We start from the raw sequence: 19,509 nt of genomic DNA on the forward strand, positions 1-19,509 counted from the left end.
CTGGCTGTCAGAGCAGAGTGGAGAGATTATGGTGGAGCTGTGCAACTGGGAAATTAGGGAGGTTTGGCTAAAAGCTTGGAAAGAAGGAAAACAATGTGAAAACTCTCAGTATTTAGCTCACTCTGCTTCTCCCATAAACAGAGAGATTGAGCACCATGTATATGGGAAGAGAGAGAAAAAGGGGCTGGCAGAGGCAGGCAGGTAGAGGAGCCAAGGAAGAGACAGAGGAGGTGGTGATGCCGAGGAGCCCTACTCAGGGGAAACACTGTGAGCAGGAGAGACCAGAGCCCCAGGCAGGTCAGAGCAGGGGTGCTGAGGGCTCAGAACCTCAGGGAGCAGGCCTGCTGTGAGGGCTTCTCCTAGGAGTGGGCCCAGGTGCACCAGAAGTCACGGGTGGCACCTGCATGTATCCCATAAGTGGCACAATGGGGTACTGCTCTCTGGTGCAAGAGGATAATGGAAAGAGCACTGGACTCCCCGTCAGGAGACGTTGATGCTAATCCCAGCTGAGCAATCTTGAGCTGATCACTTCCTTTCCTGGGACCCCATTCCCTCAATTTCAAAATGAGGGTGCTGTTCTGGTTGATCACATTAACTCATCTATATCTAGTTCTCTCCGTTTTCCAATCTATGGAGCCCCGGTTGGGAAATAGCATTTATGCTCCTCTCTCTCACCCACACTCCCTCCAAGGAAGGAGTTTATTGGTGACTTCACACTGGCCCATGGGCTGTGAGCAGAAGGGACAGAGTGCCAGTGCTGAGTGAAAGCCTTGAGAGGCATTGCATGTTTCCACCCAACCTCTTGTGTTTCTGCACTTGGTTAGAATAATATCCAATAGTCCCCACTCTTTTAGCCTGGGCCCCAGCATGAGGAGACAGAACAACCTGAACCCTGCACAGTCAGATGCTAAGTCTAGCCAAGCCCAGCAGAACCAAACCATCTCGAAGACCCATGAGTAGAACACAAGTGCTTATTGCGAAGCAATGCAATTTTGGAGTTGTTTGTTACTGCAGCCAAGACTGACTAATACACCACGTGATGGGAAAGCGTGTCTCATAGACGTGTGCATCAGGAACTGATCAAAAGCCTGCCTGAAGGAGAATGAAGGGCAGCTGGAAGAGCCCTACAGGAAGTCTTCCACTGCTTCCCACTCCTATGCCAGAGCCATGCACCTCCATATGGAGACACGCCTGGTGTCTGGCATCAACAACCTGTGCCTCAGCAGGGTTAGGAAGAGAATTTGTGGAGAGAGGGAACTAGAAGAGAATGCCTCAAAGTCAAGTTCATTCCCATTCATAGACCTCTCTTTTCCACAGGCCTCCAAACCTGGGAAGTCTATTTCTCTCACTGCCTCGGTGCTGTAAGCAAAAGGCTCTTGAACCTGGCAGAGGAAGCAAGATGCTTAGGCAAGTTTACAAGTTCCAGCATCACTGGTCTCTGGCTGCTATAACCAGTATACAAGTCTCCAGACCTCTCTGATTCCCAATATTAAAGGACCCCAAAGAAAATGAACACCCTCAGCCCAATTCTAGCTAATAGATGTTTTCCTGACAAACGTGATACATAGCATATTTGATATCATACACAAACTAATGCCCAGAGAAGACAACTGTGAAACTCTGTGCTCTCAATACTATGGCCTAGGGGGTAACCTGGGCGGTCCAGGTTGGGGTGTGTGACCAGGGCTTAAGCACACCTCATTCACTCAGAGAACACCAGGACCATCCCCCAACTCCTCAGTCACTTGGATGAAGACTTCAGAGTTGATGGCCAACAAGTCATCTGTTGGCCAACCCAACATAATGGAAGAGGAAGGAACATACATTTGGGAATGGTATAAGGGAACAAGCAGGAATTACAGTGGCGGGTTTCCAACTTTTTTCTAAAATGCTGAAGGCTTTAAAACAAGATCTTACCTGGAACGGACACATGCAAATAGATAAAAGTACAGAAGCTCGAGGTGAAGCAGAGGTGAAGCTTCAGAGTTGGTCTGTATAGCATCTCACTCCCCGCTCCCAAAAGTGGCTCCTGAAGTTGTGTGTGGAGCCCCAGGACTACACATGCTTTGAATCTTGAGAAATTCAAAGAGAAATTTGAATTTCTCTTTGAAATTCAAACCATTAGAGAAATCTTGGGCATTAATAGGTTTAAGGAAAGCTGGAAAGGGGGAAGTAGGTATCATCATGGCTGTTTCTGGGCATTTTGCTGTGAAGAGAATGGAATTAAATGTTTAGGCATCCTTTGTCATGACTTGGCAACTGTGGTTTACCCAGCAGATAAGGGACCTTCCCCATCCTGCTGGAAGCAAGTAGACTAACCAATTGACCTTTGTCAAGGATTCTTAGAGGCAAGCCTCCTTATTCTTATCTTCCTCTGGGCAGGACCCATGTGTTTGGGAAGGATTAAATCTTGCTTCTTAGCCCTACTTCCTCCTACTCCCACTCACTCCTCAAATCTAAGCCACTGGGCTCAAGCTTGGAGCCATCTCTGCTTTGACCCTTAAGAGAGAGGTATCCTGAAGGGTCCAATTCACCAGCATGTGGCTCCCCACCTTACATACAGACAAGCACCCAGACCCACCTATGCACACCACGTCCATGAATCCATACATTCCGTAGCAGATCTGAAAGAGGAGGTCTTGGCGCTGCCATTTTGCTGAGGGGCTGAAGGTTGACCAGATGAGCCAGGAGATACTGGCGATGAGGAAGAGGGAGCCCAGGATGGCAGCTGCGATCTGAACCTTCTCAATGACTGTCAGAGAGATGGCCTGCCACTGCGGAGAAGAGGAGAGGCTGGTTAGTGGTTGCTTGGGTGCTCTCATGCCATTCCATTCCATTCCCATCCCCTCTTCCTTCTGCTGCCCGAACCTCTCACTCAGGATTTAAACCAGAGCTTTCTACCTTGTAATACAATAGCAATGTTTGCAAGTTTCTCATTATGTTTTTTTTTCTTTTCTTTTTAGGGCCACACCTGCAGCATATGGAAGTTCCCAGCCTAGAGGTGGAATCAGAGCTGCAGTTGCCAGCCTACGCCACAGTCACAGCAACTCAAGATCTGAGTCATGTCTGTGACCTATACCACAGCTCGTGGCAACACCGGATCCTTAACCCATTGAGCGAGGCCAGGGGTTGAACCTGTGTCCTTAGGGACACTGTCAGGTTCTTAACCTGCTGAGCCCAATGGGAACTCCCCATTGTGCTTTTGATATGGAAGAAACCTATAATACACCAAATGATCAGAGGTCATTACAGGGAGGGGATTCTGGGCAGGCCTGGCTGGGAAGGAAGGCCTTTGTGGTTGATTGTGATACAAATTGAAAAAATGGGAAGGAAGAAGTGGAAAAGCAGGGTGGAGGTAGTGTTAAAGACCCCTAGAATATTCTTTTCAGAGCAACACTTTATTTTCGCACTATTAGGTGCTGAGAGGGCAGGACTTTTTTCTTTTTTTTTTTTTTCTACAACACTTGGCATGTCATTTAATATATGTACTAGAGATTGCCAATTCAACAGAGAGAGAAAAGACCCAGGATTTGGGGGAGAGGTAAGAAAAACAGTATAATTTACTGACCATATATGAACACTGAGACTTCAGGGTTTTTTAAACAGAAAAAAAAGTGCTATGCTAATGGCAGTATTGATGGATGGGTTGAAGGCTAGAGTGTGGGAAGGTTTCCACTCAGAAATTCTATAATTCCATGGCTGGTGCAGGTAACACAGGCCTAAATGAGCCATGGGTTGGGTTATAGTTTGGGATTTATTCATGCTCTTGCTCAACGAATATGTACTGGGTATTCTTTCTCCATGTGGGGCACTCTGCTAGGTGCTGGTGATAAAGCAGTAAGCAAAAGAAATGACTTCTGCCTTCATGGGTCTTTGCATCTAGGGAACATGACAACCAAATGATTATTTACAAGAGCAATCCATCAGGAGTAAGACAGGCAGGTACATGGCAGATGAGAGCTGCCAGAGGGATTTCCCTTCCCAGAACCAGCAAAAGTTTACTAGGCAGAGAGATGAGGGACCCAGGAGCCAGCAGAGGGATGAGCATGTGCAAAGGCCCTGGGACAGAAGAAATCCTGGTGAGTATGAAACCCTGGAAGGAGGCCAGAGCGGGTGGAGCAGAGAGCATGAGGGAGTGTGGGGTGAGACGACTGTGGGAGTAAGAAGGGAAGGCCACGTGGGAGCCTGAAGGCTATGCACAGGTTTTTTAACTTTGTTGTCAGAGTAAACACATTTCTCTCAAAGAGGTTTTGTTTTGTTTTGTTTGTCTTTTTAAGGCCTCGCCTGCAGCATATAGATGTTCCCAGGCTAAGGGTCAAATCGGAGCTGTGGCTGCTGGCCTGCACCACAGTCACAGCAATGCTGGATCCCAGCTACATCCTTGACCTACACTACAGCTCGCAGCAACGCTGGATCCTTAAGCCACTGGTTGAGGCCAGGGATTGAACCCACATCCTCATGGATACTAGTCAGATTCTTCACCTGCTGAGCCATAATGGGAACTCCTCCAAGAGTTCTAAGCAGGGAAGTGGAAGAAAGAACTGTCTCCTGATTGCTGTGGTCTGCATAACGCCCTGCAGAGAGCGCCCCCAGAAGGCTTCTCAGAACTCCCAAGGAAAGGAGGACTGCCTTCCATCCGCCAGTGAGCCCTCCCTGCACTTTAAATGGCCCAGATGGAAGCGTGGATTCTGGCTCCAGATGGGACTGACTGGCAGCCCCTGAGGAACTGTAAGGATTGGAAAGCCTTTGGCTGGATAGTCTAGATGTGGGACATCAGCCTTTACATTTAATGACACAGATCGCATCCCATTACAGGTAATTGGGCCTTTACATTTTCCACTGCTTCCCCCAGCCTAGGGTTTCACATAACAATGGAATTTTCCAGAAGATGGCCTGATCCAACGGACTCCTCTTATAGACAACAAATGCTTTTTCCGGAGCCTGCCTCACTGTCTGTGAAGAGGGCTCCCGACTGAGCTTTTTATTTCTGCCACAGTGACATTAGCACCCTCTCCTTCCTTGGCTCCAGACTTCAAAAACCCTGAGTAGAGGTGCAGGAAGCTCTTCTTAATCCCTAAAGCGCCTTCCTACCCAGCACCCAAACCACGTGCAGAAACCAAACATTGCCCTGACTAGAGTTTGAAGCAGGAGGAAATAAAAACAGGATGGGGATGCTGCGCCCGAGGGCCCACTCCTGCCTGGCCCACGTGAGGCTCCGCAGGGCTGCAAGGAGGAAGCAGAGCACAGGCGCGCTCCGAAATTCCAGGGAGGCTGCAAGGGGAGGGCTCCAGGGGTGCCAGGCTCTGCCATCACCAGAGCCCCAGGGCTTTGTCCCCAGGGAGAGCCTGACTGCAGTTTCCCGAGAGTTCTCGGTGCCCTGCCGTGCAATGAATAGAAAGGCAAAGAGGGAAGAGGATGAAGGTGGGATGGTTCCTCCTGTATAACAGGAAGGGCCACTGAACAAGGGCCTGGAGACCCAATCCTGGCCCAGCTCTGCTCCAGCTTGTGCAGTGTGACATAGGAGAAATCAATACATCCTCAGGATTTCCAAAAAGTGGAAATAGCTAGTCCTTCCTGCTTCCTAGAGGACGGTAAGGGTTAAGTGATGTAACTCCTTAATCAGTGCTCTGAAGGGTATGCACGCCATCATTTCTGTTCTTCATTACGTTCAGCAATAGTACAGTTATGCATGTCAGGGTGGGGGTGTTCATAACATGTTTAGCAAACTCCAGGCTGGGCGTTGCAGGGTAGAAGTCAAGGGCCAGACTCAGGAGTCAGACCCCTTGGATGTAACCCTGCCCCACCAGGGTGACATTGGGCAAATTGCTCACCCCTCTATGCCTCCACCATCTCATCTGTAAATTGGGAATAATGATAGGACCCATTGCATTGGGTTGTTTGCAGTATTAAATGAGATAATATATGTGAATACATAGGCCAGTGACTGGCCCCCAGTATGCACTAAGAAAATGGTCATTAATAAAATTGCAGTTCAGGTGTAGCACAGAGTAAGAGGCAGCCACGGAGCCTGGAGACCACAGGGCTACTCCAAAATGCCTCCTTTCTCGGGGTATCTTCCTAGAAACAGAGCTTGCAGAGGGTCACTGAGATAACTGGCTGTCCTGATGGCTGTTTTCTTACAACATCGTATGAGTCATGGACCTAGAGGTGAGAGATGAGAGACCCAGAAGAAACCTTCCTATTCTGATAGCAGAGGTAACCCTACGTGCCATCCATTGCTCCACCCACTCTCAGCAGGGCCTGCCTGCTCCATCCTGTACTGCAGATGGTCCAGCCGGGCTGGAGAAGCAGAATTTGCTCCACTGTGGCTGAGCAAACACCTGGCATGTCTCATACTTGGCTGAGCCTGAGAAGCCTAGGGCATACAATTGGGACAATTTGGGCCACAACCACACACTACTGCTGCTAGTCCAGATGACTTCCTTCTTCTGGTACTACCTGGAAAAGTGAAATGGCATTTACTGAGTATACACCATAGAGTGCAGTGTGGTCCACTCACAGTTCAGGAGTAACAGAATCAGAATCGGTGGCTAGAAAGTCACAGTTAAAGACGCGGTAGTAACTTACGAATAAAGTAATAGATCATATTTGTCAACACTGCCATTTGCTTACCGCACTTAGGAGATTAGAATAACCTTTTCTTTTCTTTACCTCCAGGAAAAAGTTATCCCTAAATGGTTTTTCATTTTATGTGTCAAGGGCAGATGCCTATTTATAAGCCAAGGGCAGAGCCAGTGGGGCACTCTGGGGTGGGCTTGTAGGTTTGGACTCTGACCCTTTTCAGGACTTGAATCAGCTGAGAAGGATGGGAAGAGTTAATGCACCCCAGGGTGTGGAATCAGCTGTCTCACGACACTGCTATTTTAAGATGCTTCAAGACTTTGAAATGAATGGCTAGAGATGGAACCAGCGCAGGGTGAGGCACCTCTTATTCTGACCCCTTGGGTGAGGTGCCTGGGGGTTTTAATACCTCCCCCCAGAAATAACACCCCCACCCTGCGCTGGCCCACAGGAATGGACACTGCATCTCCAGGTGCTTCCAGCTACCTTCCATGCAAAGACCCCACCACACCATCACTTCCAAACCACCCGCCCTCCTGAGCTTGCAGAGGGGAGGAGGAGAGAAACAATGGCGCCGAGCTGCCAGAGTTCCCATCCTTACTGGCCTGCTGGCTAATTGATTATGTAGCAGCTTAATTGGCTGACCATGCACATGTGGAAGTATTTTCAGAAGCAAAGCGCTCTCTATGTGTGTGTGCCTCGCAGGGGAAGCTGTGCATTTGGAGGATTTATGAGGTGGCGCAGTGCCTGCCAGCATCTCTGGGGATGATGGATGTGTCAGGGCTGGGGGGGTGGGGGTCAGCGAGGAGAGCGAGGGAGCCTTTGGCTCTGACAGGTCCAGCTCTGTGTGAATCTGTTTCGCAGACCCCACCTGAGCCCTGGCCCTCCCGCCCTTGCCCTTCACAGTAGAGTCTTGATAGTCTCTCCCTTTTCTTTCTTCCTTCTTGCCCCTTCTTCTCTTTCCCTCCGCTTCCCTCTCCTGTCTTAGCTCCATTTTTCTCTAGTGCTTTGTGCGGAGAGGTGTGGTCTCTTGGACTGGCAGCATCAACATCACTCGATAGCTTGTTAGAAATGCAGAATCTGCCCCATGCTCCTGAATCACAGTCTGCCTTTTGACAAGATTGCAGGTGAATTACATGCACTGTCAAGTTTGGGAAGTGCCACTGGGCTTCCGCTGTCCTCAGGTCTTCCCTTCCACCCTTAGCTTTATGCAGTCCTCCTCCTTACCCTCCCGCCTGTCTTTTCCATCCCACACTCTTCTGTCCTCTGGTCTCTCTGTCTTTCCAGTTTTTCTCCTCCCTCCTCCTCTCTTTTCTTCCTAGTCCTTTTCCTTATCATTCTGATTCTATTCATCCATTAGCTCACTTATTCTCTTTCATCTGATTCTCCACATTTCTTTCCTTCTATATCTATTTCTCTCTCTTGGCCCCACCCCTTTGTCCTCTTCCTACTGAAGTTTAAGAGAAAACACAACAGATCTTTCATCTCCTCCTGCCTGTTTGCCACTCTGAGGCTTGCCCACCCGACCCATCTCGTTCCTTTTCTCCAAACCGCCCTGACTCTAAGGTGAAACCGTCCCCCCTCCAGAACGCAGAGGGTGTGGAAATCCCGGCCGGGCGCCCCCGCACCCCCGCGCCCCCACGCCCAGCGCTGCTGGTACCTGTAGAGGGTTCTTTGTGCTGATGGCGATGACGTGGTACTTGTAGTAACACAGCTCGCAGCTCCAGCAGCCCCGCTCGCTGATCCACTTGATGAGGCAAGGCTGGTGTGTGCACTTGACCGAGCCATCGCAGCGGCAAGGGCTCAGCAGCTCCCCCTGCAGGGAGAGAGGCGGAGGGTGGTGAGGCGCAGCCCCGCAGTCTGGGGATGGGGGTTTGGACCGAGAGCCGGTTTGTCCCCCGCCCCTCCCCGTCTCGGGGTAGACCAGACCACAGGCTTCGTTGGGAGGCCCCAGGCCCCACAGAAGAGGCTGTGGACTCCAGCTCTCCACGGTGGGAGCCAGGCAGCTTCAGTGAATTCAGCTAACAGTAGTGAGCCCTGGGCACCTACCTACTCGAGACTGCAAGTCCTAGGGTGTCTGTAGAAATGAGTGGGGGTGTTTCTATGGAAGCCCTCTGCCATCCAAAGGGAGTGTTAGCCAAGAAAGGCTTCGTTTTAAAGGCTCAGCTAGGGGTCTCAAACTCAAATGCCCTCAGTGCCAGGTGAGCAACACAAGTGACAGAAGCCAGCTGGTGGGGATTGGCACGATTTGGAGGGTCCAGACCCAAGCTGAAGGGACAGCCAGCATCAGCCCCAGTCTGCTGAAGATATGGGGCCCTAGGTGGCAATAGTTTATGTAAAATCTCCCCATGCTCAAATGTCAACAGCGAATCCAAATTTTTAATATTGCGAGGATCACTTTGCCTGAGTTTGGAACTCTGGTCCTGAGGCTTTGCCCTCTTTTGAAGGACAGCCCGTAGAGACCCAGGTCCCCTTTGTGAAGCCTCTTGCTTTAGGTCCCAGAGTGATGAAGACAGCAGGCAGGCTTGGATCTGGGAGCCTATGAGGTTGGGCAGACACCCTCCCTGAAGGCCTGGGGTCCTCTGGGCCTGTCCCTTCAACCTGGCTGGAAGTGGATGGGAAGCCCAGTCCTAGGTAGGCCTCCAAGCAGGGAGGCAAAGATGGTGGCTGGATTCGAAGCCCCTTGTGAGTGGACCACAGAGTTGAGCTCAGTTTCTAGAGGACTCTGTGACCACGCATCACATGACCATGACTCAAGCCTGTGCCTGCTTCCTGCCCAGCCTAACGCTGTGGCCCCAAAGTGCCTCCCCTACATCTATCCCCTCCCCTGTCTATTCTCTTTCACCTCATAGCTCAGGGTCTGTCCCTTCTGCTTGCTGACTCCTGACCGCCCCACTCCTTCATTTACCTTCTTAGAGATCAGCAGTGGGGCCCACCCACCTCTTTCTGACCTATCCCATGGCTCCCGCATTCCTTACTTCCCAGGCCCTCCTTTCCCCAACTCATCTGTTTTGGAAAAATGCCTTCCTCCCCACTCCTACCAAAGCACCCAGGAGTTGCCATGCACAGCCCCGTTCTCTGAACCCCACACTGGTGGGTTTTGGATCTGGCCACTTAAGCCATGTCCCTAGGAGTCTGGGAATTTCACTACGTTGAATAAGCAAGCACAGGAGCTCCTGACCTGTCTTCATTTGCATATTGAATCATGCTCTTGGCCATAGACCTTAGAATCAGCCATTTTCTCCCAAGATACATGAAATCATCTTTCCCTGCCATTTCAGCTCCTATCACTCAGACTATTCCTTGGCCTGGAAGAGGTCTAGAGTGTCCCTTTGCACCTGGTATACCTGTCAAACTGCTTTTCTGTCTTCATATTGGTTCCAAAGCCACCTCCTACAGGGAGTCATTCTGATTTCTACAAGTTGAGCTTTGAGCTTTGATCAAAGGTTGCTTTGATCTCTGAGTACCTTGTGCTGAGCTTCTTGGGCATATACATTCCTGTTAAAGCACTCAGCACAGTCTATGGGGAGCTCTGTATGTGCCTGTCTAGCCCTCAGAGGAGCCCTGGAAGTCAGGGGTGAGGGGTTGTTCATCTCTACACCCCATTCCCCCAGTGCCTAGCCCACGCCCAGCAGACCCTCAACAACCTTTGTGCTTAAGTAAGTGAAAAACAGATTAAGCATCTACTCAGATTTCCTTCACTGCCCTAAGGATTTGGGATGAGACTGTCCACTCCATAATAATGGGAACCATGTCCATCTTTCTGACCTTGGGACCCCAGCACCTCACTTAGTGCACAGCACTCCATATGTACAATGAATGAACCCCGTAGCAGAAACATTGAGCGTGCCTTATCCTCATAAAATCCTCCCAGCTTCCCCACTCTTCTCCTCTAGTATCGACAGGCCCCCTTCACTGCGATTGAAGGTCTGGGGTCTTCCAGTACTCCCTGTTAAGGCACTTTCCCGTGTATCTCTGGGATCCCTCACAACTACAATATACATCTTATATCCATCTTTACATCCGTAGCATCTAGTACAGCGCCTGAAACTATTGGACACTCCGTCCAACTTTTCTTTTCTTTCTTTCTTTTTTTTTTTTTTTTTTTGTTGTTGTTGCTATTTCTTGGGCCGCTCCCTCGGCATATGGAGGTTCCCAGGCTAGGGGTCGAATCGGAGCTGTAGCCGCCGGCCTACGCTAGAGCCACAGCAACGCGGGATCCGAGCCGCGTCTGCAACCTACACCACAGCTCACGGCAACGCCGGATCGTTAACCCACTGAGCAAGGGCAGGGACCGAACCCGCAACCTCATGGTTCCTAGTCGGATTCGTTAACCACTCCGCCACGATGGGAACTCCGTCCGTCCAACTTTGAGGGTGAGATGCATACATATCAGTTTGATGAATAGGAGGTTTTGCTCCTCTAGGACATGGCCAGTGTCTGGCTCCAGGGGAGCAGCAATGGATTGAGGGAGAGGAGTGGAAGAGACAAGAGATGCCCACCTTGCCATGCACTCAGCATACCTGTCAAGGCCTACGGACCCTTGGTGTTGAGTAGCTGCTATGTGGTTCTGAGAAAGAAATAGGAGGGGAACAGTGGGGAGAGGTGCTTAGGGAGGGGCAAAAACCCTCATTATTCATTGCAGCATTTCCGAGCCTCATTAATTCTAACAGGATGAGCTGGGTTTGATTAATCGGGTTGTTAAGCAGCCATGTCAAATTGCCAGTCAGGTAAGAGACATTACTTCCGGTCCTTGGCAACAGTGCCAAGCAACAGCAAAGGCTGTTCTCCTTGCTTTGCGAATGGCAGCCATGAGACAGGGCAGGAAGAGCTGCTGCCCAGGGCAGCGCTGGTAACAAGACTGTGGATCTGGAGGTAGGCACATCAGGGCTCACTGGGACCCCCTATTCTCCACCTAGTTACCTGGAGAAGGAGGGAGTGTGAACTGGCCTTGTCCCAGTGCCTGGCTACGGGTCAAGATGCCAAAGGTGTGCAGTTTCCCCTGGAGACCCTTGTCTCCTACACTTTCCCTTGGCACTGAACAAGCCAAAAGCCAGAATAGGGACTTGCTTTGGGTGCCACAAATGCTAGAAAACAAGGACACCGAAGCAGTTAGAAGATTTTAACTTTTTAAAAAAAATTTTATTTTTATTAAAGCATAGTTGGTTTACAAAGTTCCTTCAATTTCTGCTGTACAGCAAAATGACGCAGTTATATATATATATATATATATATATATATATATATATATATATATATATTCTTTTTCTCAGACCATCTTCCATCTTGTTCTATTCTAAGTGATTGGCTATAGTTCCCTTTGCTATACAGTAGTACCTCATTGCTTATCCATTCTTTTTTTTCTTTTCTTGCTTTTTAGGGCCACACCTGTGACATATGGAAGTTTCCAGGCTAGGGGTGGAATCAGAGCTGCAGCTGCTGGCCTATGTCACAGCCAGAGCAATGTGGGATCTGAGCCACATCTTTCACCTACATGCTCACGGCAACGCCGGATCCTTAACCCACTGAGCAAAGCCAGGGATCAAACCTCATGGATACTAGTTGGATTCTTTTCCACTGCATCACAGTGGGAACTCCTGATTATCCATTCTAAATGTAATAGTTTGCATCTACCAACCACAAATTCCCCATCCATCCCACTCCCTCTGTCTACCCCTTGGAAAACAGTACGGAGGGTCCTCAGAAAACTAAATATAGAATTACCATATGATCCAGCAATCCCACTCCTGGGCATATATCTGGACAAAACTATAATTCGAAAAGATACACACACCTCTGTGTTCATTGCAGCACTATGCACAATAGCCAAGAATGGAAACAACCTAAATGTCCATTGACAGATAAATGGAATAAGAAGACATGGTGCACCTGTACAATGGAGTACTACTCAGCCATAAAAAAACAGGAAAGTTTATCTTTCATGAAAGTAGCAATAGAGGATTTAACCTTGGCATTCACATAAGTGTTGTATTTTATGTACATTGAGAAGGAGGGCCATAATCTTTTTTGTGTGTTTAAGGCTTCTAAGAGAACTTACCCTAGACCCTATACCATCTTTGACTGGTCAACCTGTTCTTCTTTAAGAGCAAGAAAAACGGAAATGAGCCCACAACCACATGGATTCATATTAGACTAAAGGAAGATGTGTTTTGCAGTAAACTCTATTAAAAGCTAAAATGAGGAGCTCCCACTGTGACACAATGGGATTGACAGGGTCTTGGGAGGGCTGGGATTCAAGTTCAATCCCCAGCTTGGCACTGTGGGTTAGGGATCCAGTGTTGCTGCAGCTGTGGCATAGTTTGAAGCTGTGGCTCGGATCTGACCCCTAGCCTGGGAGCTCCTTATTCCCTGGGGCAGCCGGAAAAAAAAAAAAAAAAAGGAAAATTGGTGGAACATGGCAACTGAGATGGTAAACATCTCTCAACATAACAGAGAGGCTCATCAAAGAGAAAGTTTAAATGACCAACACAGGGTCACTCAGCCAGCCAGCGGCATAGCCAGAATGTAAAACCAGGTCTTTATGGCCTCAGATTCTGAGCTTCTTACCACGCCACCCCCCTCTGCACCCTGGTCCCTGCTGTTCCTTCTGCACCTGTACCCCTGGGTGTCTTCTCTGTCTCTCCCTGGCCCAGACCCAGGCCCGCACCAAGTCTCCCACAACTGCCAGCTACAGACCTGTCTTCTTTCCCCATATCATCACCCATGGCCTGGCCCTTAATCATTCTTCAGTGGTCTCCTCCAGGATTTGGTATGCTCCTGCATGCCCTGTAGAACTGGGCATGTTTTAGTTGCACAATAAAGGTGCATTTCTTGGCCACACTGCACATCTTCTGAGGCTCCATTGGGCTGGAGGATTATTACGATCTTGTCTGCAGCACTCAGCAAACTCCGCAGATCAAAGGGGCTCATTAAATGCAAAGGGTACCAGATACTTCCTCCATGATCTGCTCAGAGCTTTGGCATCCAGATTCCCTCCCTGGGAATAACTAAGGCAAGAAAAATCAGATCTTCTCTAATCCCCTAGCCTGCATGGAACACAGTGTAAGGGAGGGGTGACGAGCATGAGTTTTAGAGACCAACTCTCAGGTTTAAATGCCTCTTCAGTGTTTACTGGCTGTGCAAACTTGGGTAAGTCTCTCAACCTCTCTGAGGCTCTGTTTCATCATCTTTTCATTGCAGGTAACTCTTACCTCCTCAAAGAGTGGCTATAAGAATGGCATGGGATCATACACTCAAAGTATCAGGCATGGAGCCTGGCCCAAGTAAGGTCTCTTGTGAAAATATTACGATTCTAACTCACCTTTCTGTAAGGACTTTTATGTCATAGTTTTTCTACTCCAACTCTATTCTATGCTGCCATGATCAAATAGGTAAGGAGGGGAGCCAGGCCTTAAGTAAAGCATCAGCTGAGCCTAGGCAGGGGTTGAGATTAAAGAAATTCATAAGAGAGTCCACCCTGATGAGGTGGATGAAGGGTCAGAATGCAAGTCTCCCAACTTCTGTCCCAGGACTGTCCTCTGTGTCACCCTGGGGCCACTGAGAGTGTTCAGGGGAGCTCTTTCCCTGGCAAGGATGCACAGAAGGCCACTAGGATAGGTTAAGTGGGGTCATGCTAGAGGCAGGACAAGGTAATCCACAGCCCTTGGCTGTGGCGGAGCTGGTGCGGGGGGAAGAGAATAGGATGGATTCTCTTTGCTGCCAATGACACAGCAAGCTGCAGGCTCAGGACTCCAGGCTTATCTCCATTCGCAGATTTCTTTCTGTTTATTTCTTCAGTTTTCCTCCCCTCTCAATCTGAAAGGACTCACTTCTGGAATCCTTAGTTTACCTGGTTGCCATGGTGGTGGCAGGTAAGCTAAAGACTTCCCTTCCACCCATATGGGCACCAGGCATCCTTGCCACTGAGCAGAAAGGAAAAAAAATAGTCTAGTGAGGCAGAGACAGCCCCAGCCCTGCTGTTTGCAGCTCTGGGAGTTGAGGACAAAGGAGACAATACACACACCAGCCTTGGGGTGGAGTTTAGGGACATTTCCCTTTATTGAGACTAATGAGGTGGTTAAGAGTTTAGGCTCCAATCCCAGACTCGAATTTGTCCAGGCTCTTACAATCTATGTGACTCTGGGCAAGTTGCTTAACTTCTCTGTGCCACATTAAATCATTCCTTTATTCATCAAATATACATATAGTATGTTCCAAGTTCTGTTCTAGATGACAGGGGTGTCACAACAGTGAACCAAAACTACCAAATTTTAAGAGAAACAGATGTTTACAAAAGATAAACAAAGAAAACTATAAGTACCAAAGATGCTGTTCTGTGCTATGGAGAAAAATAAGCAGGGAACAGGAAATGGAATACCGGGGAGAAGGCTGGTTGAAATTCCAAAATGGGGACCTTTAAGGGAAGACCACAGAAAGATGAGGGAACAAGCCATTTAGGTACCTGGGGCCTGAGCATTCCAAGTAGAGGGAACATCACATGCAAAGGCCCTGAGGCAGAAGCATGCCCAGCATGTTCTAGGGACACCAAAGAGGCCAGTGTTCTGAGGTAGAGTGAATGGGGGAATGGAAGTAGGAGATGAGGTCAGATACATGATTGAGATCAAGAATGGGGTGGGGGGACAAACCAGACAAGGCTTCTGGTCTGTTTTAAGGACTTGGTATTTGTTGTGAATGCGATGGGAAATCATGAGGGTGTTTTGAGCAGAAGAGAATGACATGATCTGACTTCGATAGGATCCTTCCGGCTGCTGTATTGAAAATAGACTAGAAGGAAGTAAAGGTCAAGTAGGTAGCCAGGAGGCTGTTGGAATAACCCAGGGAAGCGATGATGGCGGACCAGTAGGGTAACAGTGGAAACTCTGAGAAGTGGTACATGTTTTTGAAGATACAGATATTAAGACTTGCTGATAGATTGGGGGTGGTGAATGAGAAGAAAAAAGTCAAAGATGATGAGAAGCTGAGCCATGGAGAAGGTGGAGAGTTGCCTTCAATTGACATGGGAAAGACTGAGGGAGGGACTGGTTTGGGAGAGTAGATTCGGAGCTCCTTTGTGTCTGTGTCAGTTTTGAGATGCCTCTTAATTATCCAAGTGGAGACATCAAATAGAGACTACAATACCTATTAGTCTGGAGTTCAAGGGAGAGGTCCATGCTCAAGAAATGAACTTGAGAGTAACTGGCATATGGATGGTGTTTAGAACCATGAGCCTAGTAGTGAGTGCCGATGAGAAGAGGGAGGACACAGGGCTGCTTCCTGGAGCTTAGGAGATGGGAAAGAACAAGAAGAGCCCGAGGTCAATGTGTGTGGGGGGGTGTCAGTGGGCTGAGAAGAGAATGTGAAGTTCCAAAATCCAAAGAGAAGACAAAGTGCCTCAAGAAAGAGGGAGCGATCAGCCCTGTCAAATGCTGCTGATCGGTCCACTGAATGAGAACCAAGAGTTAACCATGCATTTGGCAGGTTTTCTTTCAATTTCTTCCATTTTCTAGATGAAGAAAAACCACGGACCAAAAGTGAAGTTGTGGAGGAGGTATTGGAGGTCTGAAAATGGGCATAAAATAGTCATCTGGGAGAGTTAAGAGTTATGAACTAGAGAAATAAAGTAGGATTGCTGGCACCATGGAGGGTCCTTTCTATTAAAATAAAATGGCTCATCTGTGAAGCTGGGAGAGGAAGGCAGTAACAAAATATCTAGCACCCTACCTGGCACACAATAAGGTGTCTGTAAATGCTGGCTAATATGGAAATGGTTATGATGGGGTTATGGCAGATGTCCTTGTCTCTAAGGCCACCTTCTCATCTACTCCAAACATTGATCAATTCCCTTCCTTCCTTCCACAATTCCTTCCTTCCTTCTTTAATTCCTTCTTCCTTTGAAAAAAAATTTCCTTCTTATTGATAATCCTAATGTTACAAACATCTCACCATGCTAACAAAATACTTTTATGGACCTAATACCATCTACTATCCCGAATGAGGCTAATAATTATTTCTTCTGCTTTACCTATGAAGATATCCACTCAGAGAGGTGGTTACTTGCTCAAGAGAAAGGAGAGTAAGGCTCTGAAACCAGTTCTGTCCATCAGGCTGCCTACACCCCTAGCATCTCAGCCCACTCCAGTGTCCCTGCCTTCCATCTCTTCTCCTACCCCCAGCAGACTTGTTCATCAGATCCTTACCTTTCCAGCCCTAAGAAGAGAGGTGGACCCCTATTAACATGTAAAAGTGAAGGCAGAAGCCCCATTCCCCTTTGCCTCTCTCCTCTGAACTCAATTCCAGGCAGTGTTCATTGCATATTCATTGATGTGGTGGTTAATTGATGTGGGGGCGGGGTGGTGGCTGGGGACAGGATGGTTTAACTCCCCTCTCCCTCCCTCCTCAGACCCTCACCCTTGGTGGGGCAGAGACATCTGTTAAGTCAAAATTAAAGGGCAGAGACTTTTATATGCATAGGGATGCATTAAAGTTTTCTCTGAGATGTGGTCAGTATTAATGACGAAAATTTCTCTAGCCTTGTGGATGTTCCACTATGAAGACTCAGAGGACTTATAGCCTTAAAATCAGAATTTCCCTTCCAGAGAGGAGTGGAACCTGTATGTATTGGGGTGGGAGGAATGGGCACAGGAATAGGAAAGTTTCCCTGAGGTTGTGGAGGAGAATTAGGAGGGATGCTAGGAAAGTAGAGATTCCTCGACATGCATCCTAGGTAGTCTCTGTGAGGAGGGACAGTTGATTGACCAGGAAAGCAAAAAACTGCTTTGTTCTGCTCCCCAGACTCCACATGTCTGGGGGAAACAACAAACAGTAAGGCTTATCAACTACACACCCTCCCAACTTTATGTGTACAACCAAACTGGTCCATGATATTGACCAACTACATGTGGAGCTGTGATCTGGGCTGGGGAACAGACTTGGGGATGGGGCGCACAGATGGGACCAGCGACCAGAAAGAAAATCTAGACAATCCCCACATCTTCTTCCTGCAGGACACCAGGAAGTGATTTCTTGATGCCACAGACCTGCGAGAGGTCAAGCTATCCTGGTACTGGGATCGAGAAGAATGCCAATCTTGAGAACATTCCCACAAAGGTTATGGTAGAGAGAGAAACAGGAGGTGGCGTGGCTCCTGCTGTCCAGGAGGATGATGAAGCAAACTCTCCCTTATCTCTGGGAGGCAGGCTGGGAGGCAGGTCATTGGCAAGATGACCTTCAAAGATGCCCATGGCCCTAGAATCCTTGACTAAACACAGACAAACCACTCTGTATTCTCTGCATATGGTGTCAGGCAGTGTAGCGGCAGTGATTTGTTTTCTGGCTGGAGCCCTTTCTGACCACTCATCCATAGCACTTAACATGCTCCCTTCCCAGCCAGGCCAGGGCCAAGCTTCTCTTGTCCCCTCTCAGTGGCACCAAGGCCGAACCCTGGCTTCAGAAGACTAAGTGTGTCAACACTGGCAGAAGGAAATAGGGAACTGTTGCAAGATAATTTGATTAAAAAAAAAAAAAAAGAACTCTATTACTAAGTAAAAAAAAAAAAAAAGATTTAAGGCTTTAATGAGCTCTAGTTATCTACACTAAATTCAATTAACCACACAATTATTTCCAGTTCTCTCATGCCAGCAGTGTATTTTCACAAACAACACACACACACACACACACACACACACACAAAATCTGTCTTCCTCTTCATGGAAAATTTTTTGAGCCTTCGTCAGTTCAAAACAGGGAATACAGAAAGTGACATGGAAAACAAACACGCAAACCCAAACCAAGCCCTCCAAACTCTGTTTTTCTATTTTCCTTGTAATTATTTTATTCCTGCAGTGCTCTTCTCTCTATAATTTAACTGGTATAAGACAAATGTACCTATTCCCTCTAACTGCCTTTAAATTTACTCAACTGGTACTAGAAAGAAGAACTTAACCTCACAATAATTGAATTTAAATAACATCCAATTCCATAAAGTCAAACATGATCTGCATAATAAACAAACCAAGCTCCAAGAGGGCTGGCAGAAGAAGGTCCTATTTTATGAGGATATTCATCATCCTATTTGTATTTCCAGTGACCTAAATGAGCCACGTACTGTCCATGTGTCTTCCTGTACAACTTATCATATCCTCACCATTGTTAGCAAAAAGCTAAAATTAAAGGCTGATCTGCCCTCAGCCCTTGGCCTCAGTAGGAAAACAGAACTTTGGTAAACCTCGCTGGCTAGGATTGGGCTATTTGCATACAGCAGTGGGCTGGGCTTGTTTCCTGAACTTCCAGGTCACCGTGTTCTCCTTCTTTCCTAAAAGCTGGGCCGAGCCAAGGGCACAAGTCAATGGCAAGATAAAGTGTAAACACTCAAGTGCCTCCTGGGGTCAGCCTTTCTTAGTCCTTGGGCACGAGCAGAGGATCCTTTTTCAGTGGTGCAAAACCCTCAAGTTATTTGAAGGGGATGCAGTGAAATGCTACACAAATTAATTTTCTGTCACGGTAATTAGTCTATTATCCAGGGGATACAGCAGAGGTTACAATTGTGAACGCACTATGCTGACGTGTTATACAGATGTTCTGATGCTTGGCTCTCTGTGCTTAGAACCTTTTATACGACTGACTCTTACAAAGAACAGTAGGGTCTTTCCTGGTGCCATTCCAAGCTCTGCTGCCCTTTAGGTGGTGACGGGGATTTAAGTCACCTAAGCCTTGATTCCTTGGTTTTCAGAATTTCAATATGTAGGATCACTTGGAAGGTTTTTTTCTCTTTAAAATTTTTTTTTACAGTATAGTTGATTTGCAATGTTGTGTCAATTTCTGCTGTGCAGCATAGTGACCCAGTGATACACACTATCTTCCATCATACTATCATACCCATACTATTGGAGGGTTAGTTAAGCATTTCAATTCCAGGCTATATTCCAGAGT

The 19,509-nt window shown here is 47.9% G+C and overlaps 1 protein-coding gene across 1 annotated transcript in view; it reads right to left on the reverse strand.

The window, feature by feature from the left end:
* The window catches only part of MARCHF4 (membrane associated ring-CH-type finger 4), a 104,298-nt gene that overhangs the window by 14,419 nt on the left and 70,370 nt on the right, over positions 1-19,509 (reverse strand). Inside the window, exons 2-3 of the mRNA XM_047770253.1 lie at positions 8,243-8,398; positions 2,582-2,774 (exon numbers count right to left, since the gene is read on the reverse strand). Of these exons, the coding sequence (XP_047626209.1) occupies positions 2,582-2,774; positions 8,243-8,398 (349 nt within the window). The remainder of the gene's footprint in view (positions 1-2,581; positions 2,775-8,242; positions 8,399-19,509) is intronic.

Source organism: Phacochoerus africanus, chromosome 3 (assembly GCF_016906955.1).
Source record: "Phacochoerus africanus isolate WHEZ1 chromosome 3, ROS_Pafr_v1, whole genome shotgun sequence".
NCBI classification, from domain to species: domain Eukaryota; kingdom Metazoa; phylum Chordata; class Mammalia; order Artiodactyla; family Suidae; genus Phacochoerus; species Phacochoerus africanus.